Raw genomic sequence first — 19,208 nt, 5'->3', positions numbered from 1 at the left:
TACTGTCGTCTGTGAATTTCAATTCATACTGGTACTGTCCTCCCGGATCATCAGCAAGGATGTCAATGAAACTTGATCCTAACTCTTGTCCTACCGCAGTGGACACGCCTTGTTCAATGCAGCACACTCTTGTTTGGGATTCGTTACTGCATTTCAATGTGTTTTCACTTTGCACAAACTGTGCTTCAGACCAACTCATTTTTTTATTCTAATTTCTTATTTCCTAAGACAAAGAAGCAGAATACATTAATCAAAACAAAAACACATGTTCATAAATGTGTGCTTCCTTCATCTTCTGGCTCTGTCATTCTCTAACGTTATACCTCTTCCCTCCAAAAAAAAAAAAAAAGAAGTTGGAAAAGAAGAAAACCTGGCTGTTTTCTGTGCCCATCATTCTTCAAGTCCAACTCTTGTCTCCTGGTAATTTTACTCAGCATCTGGCTTCTGCAGTTTCTCCCTGTTGACACTATTGTGTGGACAGAACCAAGCTCTAAACATTTCATCATGACTTTTTCTTAAATATTTGTTCTATTATATTTATAGGCTGGTGAGTGCCAGAATTATATTCTACCCTTTTCTGTTCTAAATCACCACCACATTTCCTTTCTTCTGCCTTTCAGGACCACATTGTCCAAAAATTTATAAAATAGCCACCTAAGGATCAAAATGTTCATTAACTAATCCTGCCATTAACAACTGAGGATGAATACCAGAGGATGTCTGCAGCCTACACAGATTGATTTCTTAAATCTAAAATTTCTCAAGAGCACGTTTTTGGGAACTAAGGGGGCGGGATTTTGAGGAGGGCTCTGAGTACGGGCCTCTTTTGTTTGCTCATAGTTTCATTTTCCTCCTTGTCTGCTTCCCTGCTACAATTTTGGCTGTAGGAGCCCTTCTTACACTTTTCCATGAAATGCAACTAATTTTGCTGCATGGCTCGCCAACCTCCTCACAGCAATCCTGAACCGTCTCAAACCGCTCAAGCTTGGCTACCTTGGCTATTCTCTAGCCACAGGCAGATGTTCTTTCCACAGAGGGCTGTGTCAATTGGAAATGTCACTGTGCCCCAGCTACTCATTACTGGCCTTGGCTGGAAATGATGCTCTGTACCACACTGTCAATGGCGAGTTCACCCCAGTGAGCGATGTTGCTTTGTGCTGCAGGGGCTGGAGCAGCTGGAGGGTGGGGAGGAATGTCTGGAGGGGGGAGCATGTCCAGTGTCTGTGTCCAGTGGCACAGCTGGATCCAGGAGTGCACATCTGTCCACGGCATCCCTGAGGAGCCTCTCGCGGTCCAGCCTTGGCCAGCATTTATGGCCACTTTCCTGACCTTCAGCCAGGGGTAGAGCCTTACTTGGGATTTTCCAGCCTCACTACTGCCTTTTACATGCCATTCTTGCTGTTCCTTCAAGCATAGATTTAAAAAACTCAAACTCCTGTTTTGCTTTCTAGCCCTTAGCAATCTTCTCCTGCTATGTGTCCAAGCTTTCCCATCCGTTTCCAATCTGTAAGCAGTAGGTTTAGGAAGGTCTTCCAAAGTGTAACTCATCACATGGGTGCATGAAGAGGACTCATGCACTAGGATGGGGTTCTGAGCTGGAAAGAAGCAGAGAGGGAGTGGAAGATTGGCTGGAGAAATATGAAAATCTCAGTGCAGCATTGAAAGATCAAGATAACACGTGCCAGTAGTTTTTGAGAGGCTGGGGTGGTCCCTCAGCTCTACAGGATAAGCTATCCAGTGTTGATTTTATAACAAATGGTACCAATTAGGTTCCATGATGTCCAACGATGGGCTCCTTTTCAAAGCAATTTGCCATCCACCGGCACCAAAGAACAGGCAGCTCAAGCTCATGTGGCTGTAACCAGCTGTGATGGCTTCATCATCATCTGTACTTACTGTGCTCCAGGACACAAAAGAATCAATCCTTTCCAAAGGCTTTGTCATCTCAGGCTGCCTCAAAGTGAGATGATGGCGAGGGCTGTTCCCAATGTAACAGTAGAAGGTGGGGGAACCAACAGAAAATGCCACAAAAATGATCTGAGGAATGGAACATCTCCCCTAAAAGAACAGGATGAGAGAGCTGGGGCTGTTCTGTGTGGAGAAGGCTCTGGATAGACCTGAGAGTGGCCTTTCAGCATCTAAAAGAGGGCTACAAGAAAGAAAAGATCAGACTCTTTAGCAGAATCTGTTGTAATAGACAAAGGGAAATGGTTTCGAACTAAAAGAGGGGAGATTTAGATTGGACATAAGGATGAAGTGTTTTACAATAAGGGTGAGGCACTGGAACAGGTTGCCCAGAGATGTGGTTGATGCCTCATCCCTGGAGACTTTCAAGACAAGGCTGTATCAGGATCTAGGCAACCTATCTAGCTGTGGATGTTCCTGTTCATCACAGGGGAGCTGGAACAGAAGACCTTTAAATGTCCCTTCCAACTCAAAGAAATCCAAGGTTCTATGACCCAGACAATAGCTGGGAAAAAGAAAATATTTAGGCAGAACATTCCCTAGAAAAGCACTGCATTTTCATTCTATCTCCAAAGACTTTCCCCTGCTGCCCTGGGCAGTGATCTGTGAGTCACAAATAATGCCACCTTAGTGGCATGAGGGCACAAAGCAGAAGATTGCTAAAACCACGCCGCGTGCACCTGTTGATCCTGCCTCTTTTTAGCACCGTTCAGCAACATGTTCACAGTTGATGTTTATTTGGGAAGAATTACTTCACAGCAAAAGCTATCTGAGTGGTGTTTTGACATCTGTCTCTCCTCCAAGAGGTTTGCATCTGAGGTGCAGATGTGCTGGGTACAACAGAGTGAATTGTCGAAGTGGGTTCAGACTGAGCATGTTTGATGCGTAGAGAACCTGATGTACAGCACTGGTATTCTCATAGCTGTGACTATTTCTACTGAAATTGCTGGTAAATTTTCACTGACTTGCACGGTACTGAATCAAGGCCCACAGATGGCACTGAGCAGGAAGATGATTGGTGATTTTGCAACACAAACCTAAGGTGGGTGGAAATGCATCTTGGGGACTGCCTTGGTAGCACTTCAATGCTTTCTGAAGCTTTACCAGGAGGTGGAAACTTACCTGGCATTTTGCAGCTGTAAAATGGTCCTCCCAGCCACATACAGCACTTCCAGCTGCACAGATGCTACTTATCTTTGTGTTCTCCTGGAACAAAACCTCTCTTTATTTTTCTCACTTCCAAAATAAACTTCCTTTTCTGTACTCCCACAGAGAATCACCACTGGGAAGAAAAGCTGTGCAGAGTTTTCCATCCAGCAGATTGCCTCTCCACTCGTTCCACCCTGAGAATCTGAAAGCAGAGCAAGGCTACTGTTTACAGAAAAGCAGAGAGCATTTAGGAGCTGCCTTGTTTCTAAATACATCCATTTCTGATTGAAAGAAGCTGAGATAGTTACACTGAAAGAGCTAATTAAAATGTAAACAGCATTGCTTTTAATTGCTAGCACTAAAAATTGTCATTATTTATTTTATAAGTTGAGGTGAATATGTGTTTAATTGCAAAAAGGAGGAGGAGGTAAATTTTAAACGTGCTTTGGAGATGCTGCAGGCTGAGCTCTGGCTGGTTGTTTCTATGAGAAAATGCAGTGTGTTATTTTTCTCTACAAGTCCTTCACTGTCACACAGTTCAATTTTTCTCTCTTTTAAAGCATCTGTTTGTTTGTTTGGCCTTTCTTTTTCAAAAACTTATTTTGTGTCTTCTGCAATTCTCACTCATGGAGGAGTCTGGAAATCAATCCAGAGCTTCATGATCAGTCATTACAGGATGTTTTTCTGTTCATGCTGGTAAATGGCTCGATTCTGCATTAATTAGTTAAAGATGTGAAGTGCCGACTAAGTGCTAAGTAATGTTACGTAAGTGTAATGTATGGCAGACACACTGTGCCACAAAAAGCATAATAGTATTTTGCACTTAACTAGCACCTTTTAACCCAGGTTGGCAGAACTCTTCACTATCACTGCTGGAGGCTGTCAGCACCCTAACAAATGAGGTTATTATTTTAATATGCATTTACAGCTGAGAAAACTGAGGCAATGAACAGCTGAGTGCCTCGTGCCTCGGCAAGCCAGCAGCTGAGCAGTGCAGCAAAGCCAGGCATCGAGAGCCACCACCAGCCCTGGTGATGGACAATCATATCATAGAATCATAGAATCAGAGTCACAGAATGGCTTGGGTTGAGTGGGATCTCAACGATCATCGTGTTCCAACCCCCCTGCCACAGGCAGGGTTGCAAGCTGCTAGATCACATACTAGATCAGATTGCCCAGGGCCCAATCCAACCTGGCCTTACACACCTACAGGGACAGGGCATCCACAGCCTCTCTGGGCAGCCTGTTCCAGCATCTTATCATTCACTCAGTAAAAAAAACTTCTCCCTGACATCTAAATCTCCCTTCCGTCAGTTTAAAACTGTTCCCCCTTGTCCTGTCACTATCTACTCATGTAAAAAGTTGATTTCCCTCGTGGTTGTAAACTCCGTTTACATTTTGGAAGGCCACAATTTTCCTACAGCCTTCTCTTTTGCAGGCTGAACAAGACCAATTCCTTCAGCCTTTCTTCATAGATGTGCTCAAGCCCTTGGATCATCTTCATGGACCTTCATGGATCCTCCTCTGGACACTCTCCAACAGCTCCACATCCTTCCTGTGTTGGAGAGCCCAGATCTGGACACAATACTCAAGCTGGAGCCTCATGTGGGCAGAATAGAGTGGGACAATCACCTCCCTGTCCCTGCTGGCCACCTCTCTTCTGATAGAACCCAGGATACCACTGGCCTTCCAGGCTGCAAGCACATACTGCTGGCTCATGTTCATTATTTCATCCACCAGGACCGCTAAGCCCTTCACAGCAGAGGTAATCTCAAGGAGTTTTTCTCCCAGTTTGTATACATATCTGGGATTACTTTGACCCAACCGCAAAACCTTGCACTATGCGTTGTTAAACCTCATTAGTTTCACAAAGACTCACATTCAGAGTTTACCAAGATCTCACTGGATGGCATCTCTTTCTGCTATATCAACTGCTCAGCTTGGTGTCATCAGCAAACTTGCTGAGGGTGCATTCAATCCCACCATCTACGTCATTGATAAAGATGTTAAAGAGTATTTATCCCAAGAAGGACCCCTGAGGGGCACCATTCATTACAGGCTTCCATCTGGACAAAGAACCATTGACCACAGGTCTCTGATTATGACCTTCCATCCAATTCCTTATCCATCAAACAACCCACCCTTCAAATCTGTCTCTCTCCAATTTAGACAGAAGGATATGGTGAAGAACCATGTCAAAGGCCTTGGACAAGTCCAGGTGGGTAACATCAGTTGCCTTCCCTTTGTCTATTGATTCTGTCACTTCATCATAGGAGGCCACTAGACTGATCGGGTGTGACCTTCTCTTGGTGAAACCATGATGGCTGTCTCAGATCACCCACTCTGCCCTCATAGAACGACTTGGGTTGGAAAGGACCTTTTGAGATCATTTTGTTTCAACCTCTCTGCTGTGGGCAGTTACCACCCACTACATCAAACCTTGAACACTACCAGGGATGAGCATCCACAGCTTCTCTGGGCAGCCTATTCCAGTACATCACCAGCCTCTGAGTAAAGAATTCCTTCCTAACATCCATGTCCCATAACCTGGAGGCCACATCTTGGGGCCAACCTGGTGGCAATGGCAAAAGGGAAGATATTTTGGATGGGCTCTGTATACATTGCAACTCAGCATTTGGAAGTGGGCTGAAACGAGTGGTCTGTGTTGCTCAGGAAGACTTCAATAAGGATGTGGAAATAGCAAGGGATGGAGAACACAATTCTTCCCTCCCCACGGTGAGCTGCCTGTTAGAAAGAGGAATTTCCTTTCCATGTGGCAGGCTTCTGCTTCCACCATGTATATTTGTAGGGTTCCTACACTGAAGAGGAAGCTGAAGGGAGACCTTGTGGCAGCCTACAGGTGCTCAGAGTTAGTGAAGGGTCAGGAGCTGAGCTCTGCTTTCCAGTAAAAGACACAAAGCCTGAGGAAACAGCATGGAGTTGCATAAGGGGAAGGTCAGGCTGGGAGTTAAGAAAAGGTTCTTCACCAGAGGGAGGTAGGCATGGAACAGGATCCCCAGGGTGATGGTCATGGCACCAAGATGCTGGGGTTCAAGAAGCATATGGATGATGCTTTCAGACATAAGGTTTGAACTTGTTTGAACTTGTTTTTGTTTGTTTAGAATGACTGTTTACGAGGGTGGATAGTGATAGGACAAGGGGGAATGGTTTTAAAATAAAACAGGAGAGGTTCAGGTTAGATATTAGGAGGAAGTTTTTCACCCAGAGGATGGTGACGCACTGGAACAGGCTGCCCAAGGAGGTTGTGGATGCCCCATCCCTGGAGGCATTCAAGGCCAGGCTGGATGTGGCTCTGGGCAGCCTGGTCCGGTGGTTGGTGACCTGCACACAGTAGGGGGTTCAAAATCAGATGATCATTGTGGTCCTTTTCAACCCAGGCTATTCCCCGATTCTATGAACTTTGGATGGTCCTCTGTGGAGCTAGGAGTTGGACTCAATGATCCCTGTGGGTCCATTCCAACTCAGAATATTCTCTGATTCCATGTTTGAAGAGCAAGAGGAAGAACAGCTTCACCTCTCACTGCTGGCTTTACGTGATTTCCAGTGCCACGGATATGTACAGATCCAAGTGCATATTAACTCAAGGACTTTTCACCTGTCAAACCCAAGTGACCACAGAGCAAGCCAGAACAGTTGGGGCATAGTTTATAGAGTCATGGAATCATTCAGGTTGGAAAAGAGCTCCTAGATCATCTAGTCCAACCATTCACCCACCACCACCATTTCCTCATTACACCATGTCCCTTAGTACAACACCTAAACATTCCTGAATGCCTCCAGGGACTCAACCACCCTCTTAGGCAGCATGTTCCAGAGCTTGGCCACTCCTTTGGTTAAGCCATGACAGTTCATTGCTCATCTGGCTTTATGCCTCAGGTCACCATCCAGGAGCTAGAGCTTGTTATCTTGATGGGGTGCTCATCCAGACCCAGGCACGCTATCCTTGGAAGCCCTTGGGCTCAATGAGGGTAATTCCTGCTGCTCAGGCTTCCCTGCTCTGTCCCTTCTCTTACTGGTGAGTGAAGCTCTTGCAGCCTTTCCTTCCCTCTCCAAGGTATTTTTTTCTGCCCTTAAATTGATTTTTTTTTTTTTTTAGCTGCACCTTCTTTGGATTTTCAACATACTCTACAAATTTTGATTTCATACCATACTTGTATGTTTAACAAGAATAATTCCAAACTCCAAAAACAAACTGTGCCCTGACTGGCGTTACATAGCATTTGTGATAATTGGATTCTCAGAAAGCCAAGCACTTCCTGAGATTTAATGAGATTCAAACTTTAATTACTGTGTCCCTTTCTCAGGCATGCAGTAGAAGCAGGGAGAAAAATGACCATAATCAGGTCTTCAGCATGTTGCAAGAGGCGGTCTCGATGGATAGCACTTTGATCCCTTAATGAGGGGGCATTCTTGCCATGCACAGTTGGAAAGCCAGTTTCTCTTGCATCATGGCCTACATTTACATGCTTAGGATTTCAGCCACAAACCAATGCTCTCTCCTCTCAGAAGACTTCAGTGATAGAAAGCCAGCAGAGATGGCTCCTGGAACTACCACACTGCAGAAGAAGAGAGGGAGACAAGGACGTACTGGGGGTTAGAGTAGACTTTAAGGTCTTGATGATGAATGATGACACACAGTGATCCCTGGACAGAGTCAAGTGGCCCTGCAGGACCAGGGTGAGCTTAAAGCCCCTTGCATGGCTATTCTCTTGCACGCCACAAATACCAGGCAGATTTTGCCCGTAAGGCTTGATGACTCACTTGCTGGCTTTCTCACTTCCCCGCCTCCGTCCTGGAGGATGCGGTGTTTTGCTGAGTGTTATCTGCACTGTGGTTGGCGGAGGCAGATGAATGCAGCGGTTTTGTGTCTGCAGAAAGAAGGCTTCAACAGAGGGATGGGGTCATTAACACTTCCACTTTATCCAGGAGGGAGATATCATATGGCCATCTGAGAGGACCTTTAAATTGCGATGTTCAGCGTGCGTGATGTTTAAATTCAAGCCAAATTAATTTTAGAAAAGTGCTGTGTTGAGACAGTGCATCAAATTCTTCACAAATGAGACGAAATATTGCCTCCACTGTATTCTCACAACCACTCATTTCATAGACTGATAAAAAATCTCTCCATCTTCATGTTTTTTATAGCCCTGTGGATAAACATTCATTATTCTTTCATCCTTTAGACAGTCAGAGATTTATGTCACGTCCTGCCTTTTCCTTTGCTGTATTTGAGACCAAAGCCAGTGTTGCCAGGTAAAAATTTCCATTGCTCTGCCTTCCATTTCCTGACCTCTTTCCCAAGAACCCGGCTATCTCCTTCGTTTTCCATGACTTATAAAAGGTCACCACTGTTGCTTCTTTTCCTCTTTCAACAATCTGGAGGACATGCTATTCTTGCTTAATACATCCAATCTTTTTTTTGGAATTATCTTTACTTCATCTTCAGCTGGTTTTGCTTTGCTGTGTACTCTAGATGCCTACACAAGGAGACGTGACTGCTTCTTGCAGGCAGCACGGGAAGCCAAGGTCTAAGCGGGCAGGAGCTGTGGGTGGCTTGAATCATTCTTGACATGACACCCATCCCAGCAGTATCTGTGAGCAGGCTTGGCACTTCCAGTCCACCCATGCCCAAGACCTCAATTGGTTCCTGATGTTACCCAGCCACTTTCTGAGCTGTGCATTTTGTGGCTACCCCCTTTGGCCTTGCCCAGATGATTTCAGGCAGAAGAGGTATACATCTGGCTCTCACATTCCACAGATAGACCTGTCTCTCTAATACTTCCCAAGCTGGCATTTTTGCAAACCTTTCACCTCCCTGAAACTTCTCTGTAGTATCAATCAGTGTTTTGTTGTTATTCTTCATTCCACCTTTCCTTTTCCCTTGCAAATCTGTCTTGACTCACATTTTTTGCTTGCTGTATTCTTTTCCAAGAAGTTAGTTATTTTTCTCCTTGGAGCTGCATGTTCCTGGGAAGGGGCAGGGCTGCAAGCTGACTGTTGTAAGTGCTCCAAAAGCACGCAGGAGAGTTGCGAACCATAAGCAAAGCCCTTGCTGGGCTACATGTAGGGTCGTATCCATGTCCAGCATGCTCTTAGGCTCCTTCCATTTTGAGATTTGCAATGCTTCTTTTGACAAAAAAGGATCTAGCTTTCCTCCAACACACACTGAGCAAATCTGGACTGGGCAACTCGAGGTGCCCGTGCTGAAGGACATAATGACTTGGGTCACTCTCCTGTCCCTCTTCTCCTCTTTCTCAGCTATGTGGACAGATCCCTGAGCCCCTCAGTCAGTCTATGCATGTGGCAGCAGGTTGGCAAAGTAGCAGGGATGACACTCAGGCAGCCCACAAGCCTCTGAGCTCTGGCTGCCAAATCCACATGGATGACTGCTCATAAGCATGAATCTGTCTCAAGCCTTCAGCAGTCACAGGGCTTTTGTCTCCTTCCTCTTCCTAAGAAGCAGATTGCAAAATCACCAAGCCACAGAAACAAGCAGTATCTGAATAGGCTCATGAACCAGTCCATGCCCATATGCGGCTCCTGGGAAACAGCTTCCTATGGAGCAGGAGAAGCTGAGCGTGCTGAGAAGTGAAGCCACCTGCTGGGTATGTAGCTATCCTGTTTTCCCAGGGAACAGAAATACTTCTCTACAACATGCTGAAAACTCCTGGATCTATGGGGGGAAAAAAAAAAGCCACCTCTCAACATCAGCAGTTGCATCTTTCTCCTGGATCCCTATGGCCCTTTTTTTATAAGAGCATTAGCAACCTTGCCCTGTCTCAGCCCTCCCTACACCATTTCTCCCAGCCTGGCAGACTCTGGCCCCAAAAGCACCTCTCCTTGTTCCCATACACGCAAACCCAGTGAAGAGAGTGCAGGAACAGCTACAATGTTCCCTTTCTCTGTATCACTCTCAGCAAACAGCTGCAATCTCCCACTCTCTCATGGTAGACCTTAAGGTCAGGCTCTGGACAGGACAGATGAGACCCTTTGGGTGGATTTCCTGCTGGAGCAACATCTGGAGAAGAAAAATCAACTTGAGATCTCCTTAAATGCCCTGTCTTGACAGATGATGCTTATTCTTTCATCAAATATTATTTTTTGGTTTGGAAAATTCATCTCTGTTCATGGAAGCAGTGAGTCCTGCTTATTTTCCACTTGACACTGAGCACTGAAGAGGGTCTTAAGTAGAACATCCAGCCATGGCTGGGAGGGTGATCTCGATAAATACGTACATCCTTCCCCAAGCCCTACCCTTCCCATAACTGCTGCCAGTGTTTCCACCTACTTAGTACAAATACAGGAACAGACACAACAGGAAGTGGTTCTCTAGGATAAAGCAGGCTTTTGAGGACTTCAGAAACTGAGACTGGGCACAAACTCTCCCTGGGGAGCACTGGGATGGGGCGGTGTTTGGCATGTGACCGTTTCATGGTGGGCGACTCATCACAGCAGTGTGTCTGCTGATTTTCATATCATCAGGAATGGCAAACAAAAGGTTGCTCTGCTTTCCCAAGGGTCAAACATTACTCCTGATGGAAAGCTCGCAAAGATGTAGGAATGCAAATGGTGGAGAGGGTTGATTCCGCACCATCTCTGTTTCTTCCCTCTATCCTCCTGCCTGAAGAAACACCTGTGCAGGGTGCAGAGCTGCTGAGATGGTCTGCAGCTGGCTTACTGATACTGGGAAGAAGAAAAGGAAGCTAGCATCTTCTCCACGTGGCCTGCGGTTGGCCACTTGACAGGAAACAGGGAAAGCCCAGCAACCTCTCTGGAAAAGACATCTTTTTTGCATAGATCAAAGCATAGGACTGTTTCCAGGGCAAGAAAATAAACAGAAAGTGTGAAAAATGTCAGCTCATTTAGAAAAGATGCAGAAGAAGGATATGCTTCTCTGGTGGGGCCAGAAAGCCAAGGAGTCAGGCTCACAGAAGTGGAACGGCAGATCACAGCAATGTTTCCAGGACTGCTCAGAGACAGAGATGAGAGTTTAATTATTCTCAGATACAACAGAAAGAGGTTAAAAACATTTGTTTGTGAATCCAGAGAATAATTAAGAGTGAGTCACGGAAGGTGTTGTTCCAGCTATGGTAAAAACAAGCCAGCGCTGAAGGGTCTGCTGGTCATTTGAAAGCATCGAGAGCTTCAGCCCAAGATTCCTTCCTTAATTGCACCACTTTTGGGCACTCGCTGTAAATTAAGCGGACTGGAGCACAAGGGAGCTAATGCAGTGCTCTGAAAGGCAAACTATTAAGCAAAGTGTCTCTCAGATGTTTAACTTCAAGGAGGCACAATTGAAATCTCATCAATTATGATCAACGGACATGAGAAGGGTTTAAAGTTCATCTGTAACGTAATTTGCAGAATAATAGAAATTAAAGATGCTAAATCTCTTTTAGGTTGAGTCTACTTCAGTCCCCAGGGAGAGCTAGATGGGTTTCTGTATCATGCTTCCCACAGTGCTGCATGCATGCAACAAATGCAACACAAGAAACTTTCCCCGATGCACTTTTATGACTCAGAGGATGTTGCTATTGAATAATTAAGCTTACAGACACGAGTCCTTTCTGTGCTGCCCCAGGCGTGTTCCCTGCCTTTGTCATCATTTTCAGTTTTCTCTTTCCAAAGCACACCAAGCTATTCTCATAGCTCTTCTCCTGGATTGCAAACAGCTTTCTGCTGTCCTTGGCATTCTCCTCCTTGAAACTTTTCACCCAAGTCCCCTGCCCTCAGCAATCAATGTGAACAATGAGCTTAAGGGAAGACCGTGACATTCCCGACTGAAAAACAAGATTGAGTTCTTCACTTCCCACTGTGTTGCTGACAGTAATACTACTTAGCACTCTTACCCTATGACGCATTACCCAAACATTAGCTAATTATCCTGCCTGACTCCTTAGAAAGTAGGCAATTAAGCAGTTAGCTCCACTCTCCAGATAGGGAAACCTGGGCAGAAAATGTGGTTAACAGGGGAAAGGCCAACCCTATGGTGTAGGGTGGTGAGTATCCCTGCTGACCAGAGTAGGGATGTCAAGGATGGTGCTTATCTTGCTTATCTCAGCTGCTTGCAATACTGCTGAGCTTCTTCTAGAGTGGGTATAAGAACAGCAACACCTTGGTACAGGGATTCATCCTCACCAAAACCGTGTCCCATTGTGGTAGGCTGTCATCTTCTAGAAGAAGCATCCAAAGAGTCCACTTCCTCCATACTGCTGAAGGGAAGAAGACGATCCTGGTTGGTATGGGTGCCCTGAGCAGGCTGTGCAAGTCCTCTCCAAACCACAGACAGCAAAGTCGCTGAGATCAGTGCTCAAGAACTCCCGAATCCTGGAAGTACTCAGCTGTTGTCATTGCAGCTGACTTTGAGGAACATTTTGGAGCACCAAAAGCCAGAGCACCATAACCCCTATGTTGCAAAAAGCATGCTACAAACTCTGTCCCTCCACATGGCTGGGGACCTATTTTCCTTCAGCCATGAACTGTGGCTACATTTGAAGGGACACAAAAGCTGAAAAAAACTATTTTTAATGCAGAGAGTAGATCTTTATCAGAGAGGTCTTTAAAATAAAGCAGAAGGAGTCCAAGCCTAATAACAAGAGCTCTAGCCATTCTGACTAACTACTCCATAAAATGTGTAATTACAGCACTATAGCAACAATTGAATTCCAAGGCACATTTTGCATCTGAAACACAGGACGGAGCATCCTCTCTGGGTGATTCAGAGCACTAATCACAATGCCCAAGCGCTTCACTTGGAAGGAGGAGAAGCACGGAAGTGAAAGATGAGCAGAGTGCACTGGGTGTGCAAGCACGTCGCCGTGAGAGCACCGTGCACAGGATGCATGCACCTCCCAGGGGAAGAATAAGTATTTTTAGCTGAGATTATCTTGTCTGCTTCCTAAGAGCGCTCACTGCCTTTGTGGAGAGGAGCACAATGTTGGCTGCATCACACCAGAGTCGACAGCACAGCGGTGACATTTGAGAGGTGCCTTTAATGAAGCTCACCAAGTGCGAGTGTTATTTGTGCCACCTAAGCAGCTTTTCCTGCCCTCAAGCGCCCTATTTCAGTTCGTGAAGGGCCAAGTGCACAAGGGCACCAAGATCCTCTTTCCCCAGTGCAGTTCAGAGCCACTCACATCCCCTTAAACGGCACTTCCTGGCTCACTCTCCTCCATTGTCTGGGACATGTTTGCAGCTGGAGACTGATGAATGAAGCTGAGTTACTGACCTTGATGTAAAAAAAAAAAAAAAAAAATCATCATAGAACTGTGTTTGTGCTTTGTAAAACAAGCCTCTTAAAGCTGGCATTTATGCAAAGAAAAATGCCAATATGCATATGGAAGTTCTGGTATTTAAGGCCCCTTTCAACCTTCCAGATTGCCAGTGAGATTTCACTGATTCAAGCCTTTAACCAATGAACAGGTGCGCTAAGAGCTGGTGAAGAGTTCTCAGACAGGTATTTAAGTGAATGGGCTAGAGCAGATGCTTAGTTCAGAGTCTACACAACTAGACCTATTTTCTTATGCTGAAAGAAGTACTGTTTCTCTGCATTATAAGGAGGTACAGATGGTCCCTTGCTCCAAATGGATGAGGGCAAGGGAAAAATTACGTAACCTGTCTTTGAGGCCTGCTCTCACCCCCCTTTCTATACTGAAATTCATTCAGGCTCTGCAGAAAATGCATTTCAAAACAGCTTCACCACTATTTTTTCCTCATTCACATTACCAAAATGAGATAATAATTAGTGAGGCCACTTCAGGGAATTTTTTGGAATTGCTCTGGTCCATAGGCTAATGGTGCTTTTCTTCAAAGTTCCTATGGGAGGTCTTGGAAGATACTCTTCAGTCAGAGAGTTGTGTAGGCAGGCAGGTTTATTTCCCCAACACGGAGCACTGAGTTAAAGCCAGGGCTTCATTTTGCAGAGGGAGCTCACTTAGGTGAGCAAGCATTGCCAAAATCTGTTGTGACAATACCCAATCAGACCAGTGCTCTGATTCTGCTCAGAAAACAATAGGCACTTACACAACTACAACCCACTGGAGGTTTTTGACTTGCTGAGCAATGAGACCCCGAATGTTACAGCTCTGCCTCATGTCCTTGGCTCTGTCCTGCTTTGGAAGGAAACATGCTGTGACCTGCACTGCCAATGCTATTTCCTCTCACTTGTCTTTAAAGGTCCCTTTTTCCAACAGCTGATCGGCTCTGCAGCTCCGGAGAGTACGTGAGATCCGGCTGGCCCACGGTCTAGCTGGTATGGCTGTGTGCCATGTTGTTGTTTGTATTGCTTTCATTTTTTTGGCGTTACTTGGCTCTTCCAGGCAACTTGTTTTCATCCTGAACTATGTGCTCATTACATATCCAAACACCCACGCAGGTTTTGCATGAGGAAACTCGAAACACACACGCAGCAGAGGAGCAAATTTGCAAAGGGGGCAATGAGATATTTGTCTCGAGGCAGACACAAACAATTGTCAGATCCCTGAGCTGTCCGTGGTTAGATTTCAGACCTACTGATGACAAGCGTGTTAACACTGTGTGTGCATCCTCCTGGCAGAGAAATGCAGGGACATCTCCTGTGGTCCACCTTCAACAACCCCAGCTACTGTTCCCGGCACACATCCAGGGACCTCCTAGCTGTGCCCCAAAAGCCGAAGGGACCCATTTTTGCTACTCTGCTCCCCTTCACGGCCCCATCTCCACTCCAGCCAACTGCTGCCTGCAGGGATCTACAAGTCCCCAGCCAGCTCAGGTCCTGCAGATGCCTAAAGGCACTGGAGGATTTCAGCAGTGACCCAAGAGACGTGGATAGAAACATGCCTGCTTGGCATGATGGTTGTGTCATAAGTGTCCTCTTTTTGGGTTGTTCCACAGAGCAGAGGGTCTGAGTGACTGCTAGAGGTGGTACAGGGCAGCATCAGTACCACTGGACCGCCCATTTGCACAGAGCCAATGTTGTATTAACACAGTAAACTCACAGAGCTTAGCAGAGCAGGGCTCAGATACTCAAGTTTTCCGAGTCTCTCCCATTTTTACAGCCCCACTGCTGCTGCAGTTGAGCTCCAACAGACGCAGTGAGCTCAGCTGGAGGCTTGCAGGCTGTCCAAATCTGCGGCACACCGCACTCCTCCCTGCCGTGCCAGGCCTGCTCTTAGCGTGGAAAAACCCTCTCCCAGCTACTGCCAGGATCTGTGCAGTGCTAGGGAAACTTCGTTTGTAGCTTGGGATTGCTTTGCTTTCTTGCATCCTTCCCTGCTTCCTGTGCTGCAGATGAATAAAGATTTTCCAGAGCTGTCAGTACTATGTATTTCACCAGCGTTTGCTTCTTTAGGTCCAAATCATGCTAAAAATAAGCTGGCTTGGCATTCACATCTTGATTCAAGTGGTAACAGGACACTGGGCAGAGAAACTCCTGGGGCTATGTGCTCTGTGCAGCAGCGAGTAATGAGCTGATGGCGTTCCCTCTGCCTCCTCCCTGCTGCCGGCATGGAGCTGGCACTCGCCGCTCATTGCGATCTCCAAAATTTCATATTTAGAGGTTACAGTTTTATATGGCATCGCTCCTCTCTGGCTGCTTGTTAGTGAGGCTCCAAATGCCAAGGTAGAATATTTTCTCCTGGTGGAGGGAGTATATTATTAGCAAGATCCACAGTAAACTATTTCCTTTAATATTCTTGTGGTAAATCGCAAGGGGAAAAAAAAAAAAGAAAAAGAAAAAAATAACAAATAAACGGAGGCTTTGGGTGAGTGAAATTTTAAATGCCACATTAAGACCTCAAACTTCAAAAAACCTTGTTAGTGCAGCAGCAAAGGTAGAGCTGTGGAATATGGTACCTCGCATGCAAGTTTCTGCTGTGCTGCTGCAGTAGAAGCACCATTCCCTCAGGTCCCAAAAAAGGGTCTTGAGACAAAGCACTTGCTGTTCCTCCTCACTTTTGAGATCCTCAGCTGACGTTCAGCCTCCAAGGCTGCTGCAAGAATGTTTCATCCTCAGCCAGATTTTGTTGCAGCACTCTCACTTGCTTTCCTAAAATAAATGGTGAAAAAAAAAATCCTTGTGTTAATTTAATCTAGCCAGGCATTTTGCTCTCCTGTCTGATAACATCCCTCCAATCTGTCATTTCCAACTGACAGCTGTTTATTTGTTGTCGCCTTATTGGTGTTTTTCTTGTTATTTTAGTTTTGGTTTTGTCCCTGATCTTGAAATATCTCCTCTTAATCCTCAAGCATCCAAAAACCGCTCCAGGGATTCCTCAAGTCATCCCTTCACTTTGGTGGGGGTTTTGGATGGAACAATTTTATTTCAACCAAAAATCAAACTAACAAACAAACAAACCCCCATACAGTAATCTCAGTCAGAGAAACCATCAATAAATCTCCAATTTACACACTTGGAAATCACACGTGTGTTTGGGATTTCAGGTCCATTCATGTGGCAGGAAAAAGCACTGAAAAGCATCATGGCATCAAACAGAGATCACAATGTGAGCATCCCTCTAAACCAGGGACTGCAGTGTAAACCTGAAGAGGTCTTAGCACTGCTGGAGAACCATTCAGCAGCACTGATAGCAATAGATGAAGTGATTAAATACATGCTATTCAGTAGAATTCAGAAGGAAAAAAAAAAGAAAAAAGTTATTAAATATGACAGTGCACAAGGCACGGGAAACCACTCGGGCTCCTTCCCACAGTCTGGATCTCCAGGTAACCTTTCCATGGAGCATTCAGACGAGATGTGGTATGGACCAGAAAAGAGACAATAAGCCAAGAAAAGAAGCCCAATAACCTCAATAATTATAGTACCTTCCACTGAATTTCCAGTTGCTTGCAAATTGTCGGTCAAGCATTAAATCTGGGTACCACTCCATTAGCTCATTTTTATTTCACTCATTACTAACTCTTGTTTATATATTTACAGTCATTTATGGTGACTTTGATTGCTCCAGTTCCTTTTTTGGAAAACAACAACAAAAACATGTTGAAATTGACAGAACTGTCAAAACAAGCTGCTTCTGATACTTACGAAGTACAGAGCTATGTGGTGAAATACAAATAATAAAACAGACTAAGAGAAAAGAGCTGAGCTACTCACAACAGGGATCAGTGCAGGAGCTGGACGAAGTCACATCATGCTTGGGTTTTGCTTCAGCCCCTTCCCCACACAGCTCGTGGAGTGTCCCCTTGACCCTACAATCCACTGCAGCCCTTCAGAGCATCCCCTAAAGCCCCTTGGTATGGATCCGCCAGCCTCTGTACAGCCTTGCAGACACAATCCATGTCCTATCCCAGTCTCTACGGTGTCCACTACCCAATGCCACCCCACAGGGCTTCACAGTCCCACAGCCCCATAGGCATAGCCTCACACCACTACAACCCCAAATTACATCCCACTTCAGGTCCTACAACCCCAACGCTCCAGTACAGCCCCACAGGACATCTTCATGCAGCTCACTACAGTCCTACGGGGCACCCAAAACAAACACAGCCCCCAAATTACACCCCCAGAGCCCAAAGTGCCGCTCAAAGCTCCACAAACCCACCGCAGCCCCCCACCAAGCCACACCCTATAGCCCACCCACACAACCATGCAGCCACAAATTACACCCCACCCCAAGCCCTACAGCTCCTAATAACCCACTGCAGCCCTCACAGACGCACCACAACCCTCACGACCTATAAAGTCCCCCTCACATCACACCACAGCCCAACTCGGGCGCCCCACAGCCCCTGCCCCGCCACCCGCGCGGTCCCTTTAAGAGCTCGGCCCCGCCCCTCCCGCGGTCGCTGCCGGGGCCGCGGCGGCCGCTGCTGACAACAAGATGGCGGCTGCGGGGCCGGCGGGCCCCGAGAGCCGGGTGCTGGGTTACACTTTGCATCGCTGGAGCAGCTTCTCCTCTACCTATCTGCCCGAGTGAGTCCGGGCTCGTGCTGGGCGTGCTGACAGGGCCTTGTGGGGGTGAGGGGAGGAGGCGGGAAGGATCGCGGAGTGAGTGTTTGGGCCTGGTTGGGAGGGTGAGGCGGGGTAGGCCTGGTGTAGGCCTGGTGTGGAGAGGGGGGGTGGAATCTGAGGGGATGAGGAGCTTTTGAGGGCGAGGTGTGTGGTGGTCAGAGGGTTTTGGGGAGGATGTCTGTGGGAGCGTGATGATAAGAGTGTTTGTGTGGGGGCTGTGGGTGCAGGAGGGGGTTAAGTTTGAGGGTCTTAGAATGGAGGAGATGGTCGTTTTAGGGATGGGTCTGTGTTGATAGAGTGAGCGATTAGCTTTTCTGGGACTGTGTGTGTGGGAGAGGGTTAGAATTAGGGGATTGAGAATGGGGAAGATGGTCAGTGTGGGGGGGATGTGTGTTTGGAGGAGAGCGGTCACTTATGGGGGAGTGTGCCCTTGGGAGGGCGCAGGAGTTCTGAAGGCTCTATATGGAAGGGATGGTGGCCCAGAGGTTCTGGGGGGGCGGGGTGTGGAGGGGGGGGGGTGGTCTTAAGTTCTTTTGGGGGACTGCATGAGTGTGGGTGTGGTGGCCCAAAGATTTTGGGGGCAGAGGGGCTGTGTGTGTGGGGAGGGGTGCTCATCAGCATTCAGGAGTTTTGCGTTTATGGGAATGAGATGGTTAGTATTGGAGAGGCTGTGTGTGAAGGGGAATGGTGGTCTGAAGACTATATGGTGATGGATCCTCAGCAGGTTTGGGGGGCTGTGTGGATGAGAATGTCAGTTTATTTGGGGGGGAGTATGTGAGGAAGGATTTCCATAAGCCCGTAGGTGTTGGGCTGATGCATCTGTGGGGAAGGAAATCAGATTTTGGGGGTTTGTGTCTGTGGGGAGGAGTACTCAATAAGGGAGGGGCAGTTTGTGTGGGAGGGAGTGTTTATCATGCTTGAGGATGTCTGGGGGGATGAGGTTAATCTGAGGTAAAATGTTGGTCAGAAGTTTTGGGAGACTGTGTATGTGGGGAGAGATAGTGAGTAGGGTTTGTGGGGGCTGTGTGTGGGAGTGGTGCTCAGCATGTCTGGAGGGTGTCCTGTGTTCTGGAGGGGTGGTCAGCAGTTTAGGATTTTTAGGAACAGGAGGTGGTCAACAGGTTTA

The 19,208-nt window shown here is 46.7% G+C and overlaps 1 protein-coding gene and 1 long non-coding RNA gene across 3 annotated transcripts in view; one reads left to right on the top strand and one right to left on the bottom strand.

The window, feature by feature from the left end:
• Window positions 1-11,419: 11,419 nt before the first annotated feature.
• LOC122158837 lies at window positions 11,420-17,632 on the bottom strand. Its single transcript, XR_006168310.1, has 3 exons — window positions 17,225-17,632; window positions 15,967-16,159; window positions 11,420-15,748 (listed from the first exon to the last, which is right to left on the bottom strand). It is a non-coding gene; the product is annotated as an uncharacterized LOC122158837 (long non-coding RNA).
• A 297-nt stretch (window positions 17,633-17,929) lies between these two features.
• The window catches only part of MKLN1 (muskelin 1), a 102,611-nt gene continuing 101,332 nt past the window's right edge, over window positions 17,930-19,208 (top strand). For both annotated transcript variants that reach the window (XM_042815395.1, XM_042815394.1), the window contains exon 1: window positions 17,930-18,043. In XM_042815395.1, coding sequence (XP_042671329.1) covers window positions 17,952-18,043 — 92 coding nt within the window. In that variant the 5' untranslated portion in view covers window positions 17,930-17,951. The remainder of the gene's footprint in view (window positions 18,044-19,208) is intronic.

The sequence above is a fragment of the Centrocercus urophasianus genome, unplaced genomic scaffold, assembly GCF_019232065.1.
Source record: "Centrocercus urophasianus isolate 14NV4802_14NV808 unplaced genomic scaffold, USGS_Curo_1.0 seq_15, whole genome shotgun sequence".
Lineage (NCBI taxonomy): Eukaryota > Metazoa > Chordata > Aves > Galliformes > Phasianidae > Centrocercus > Centrocercus urophasianus.
The sequence above is the reverse complement of the archived record's forward strand: the minus strand, read 5'-3'. Positions and strand labels throughout refer to the sequence as shown.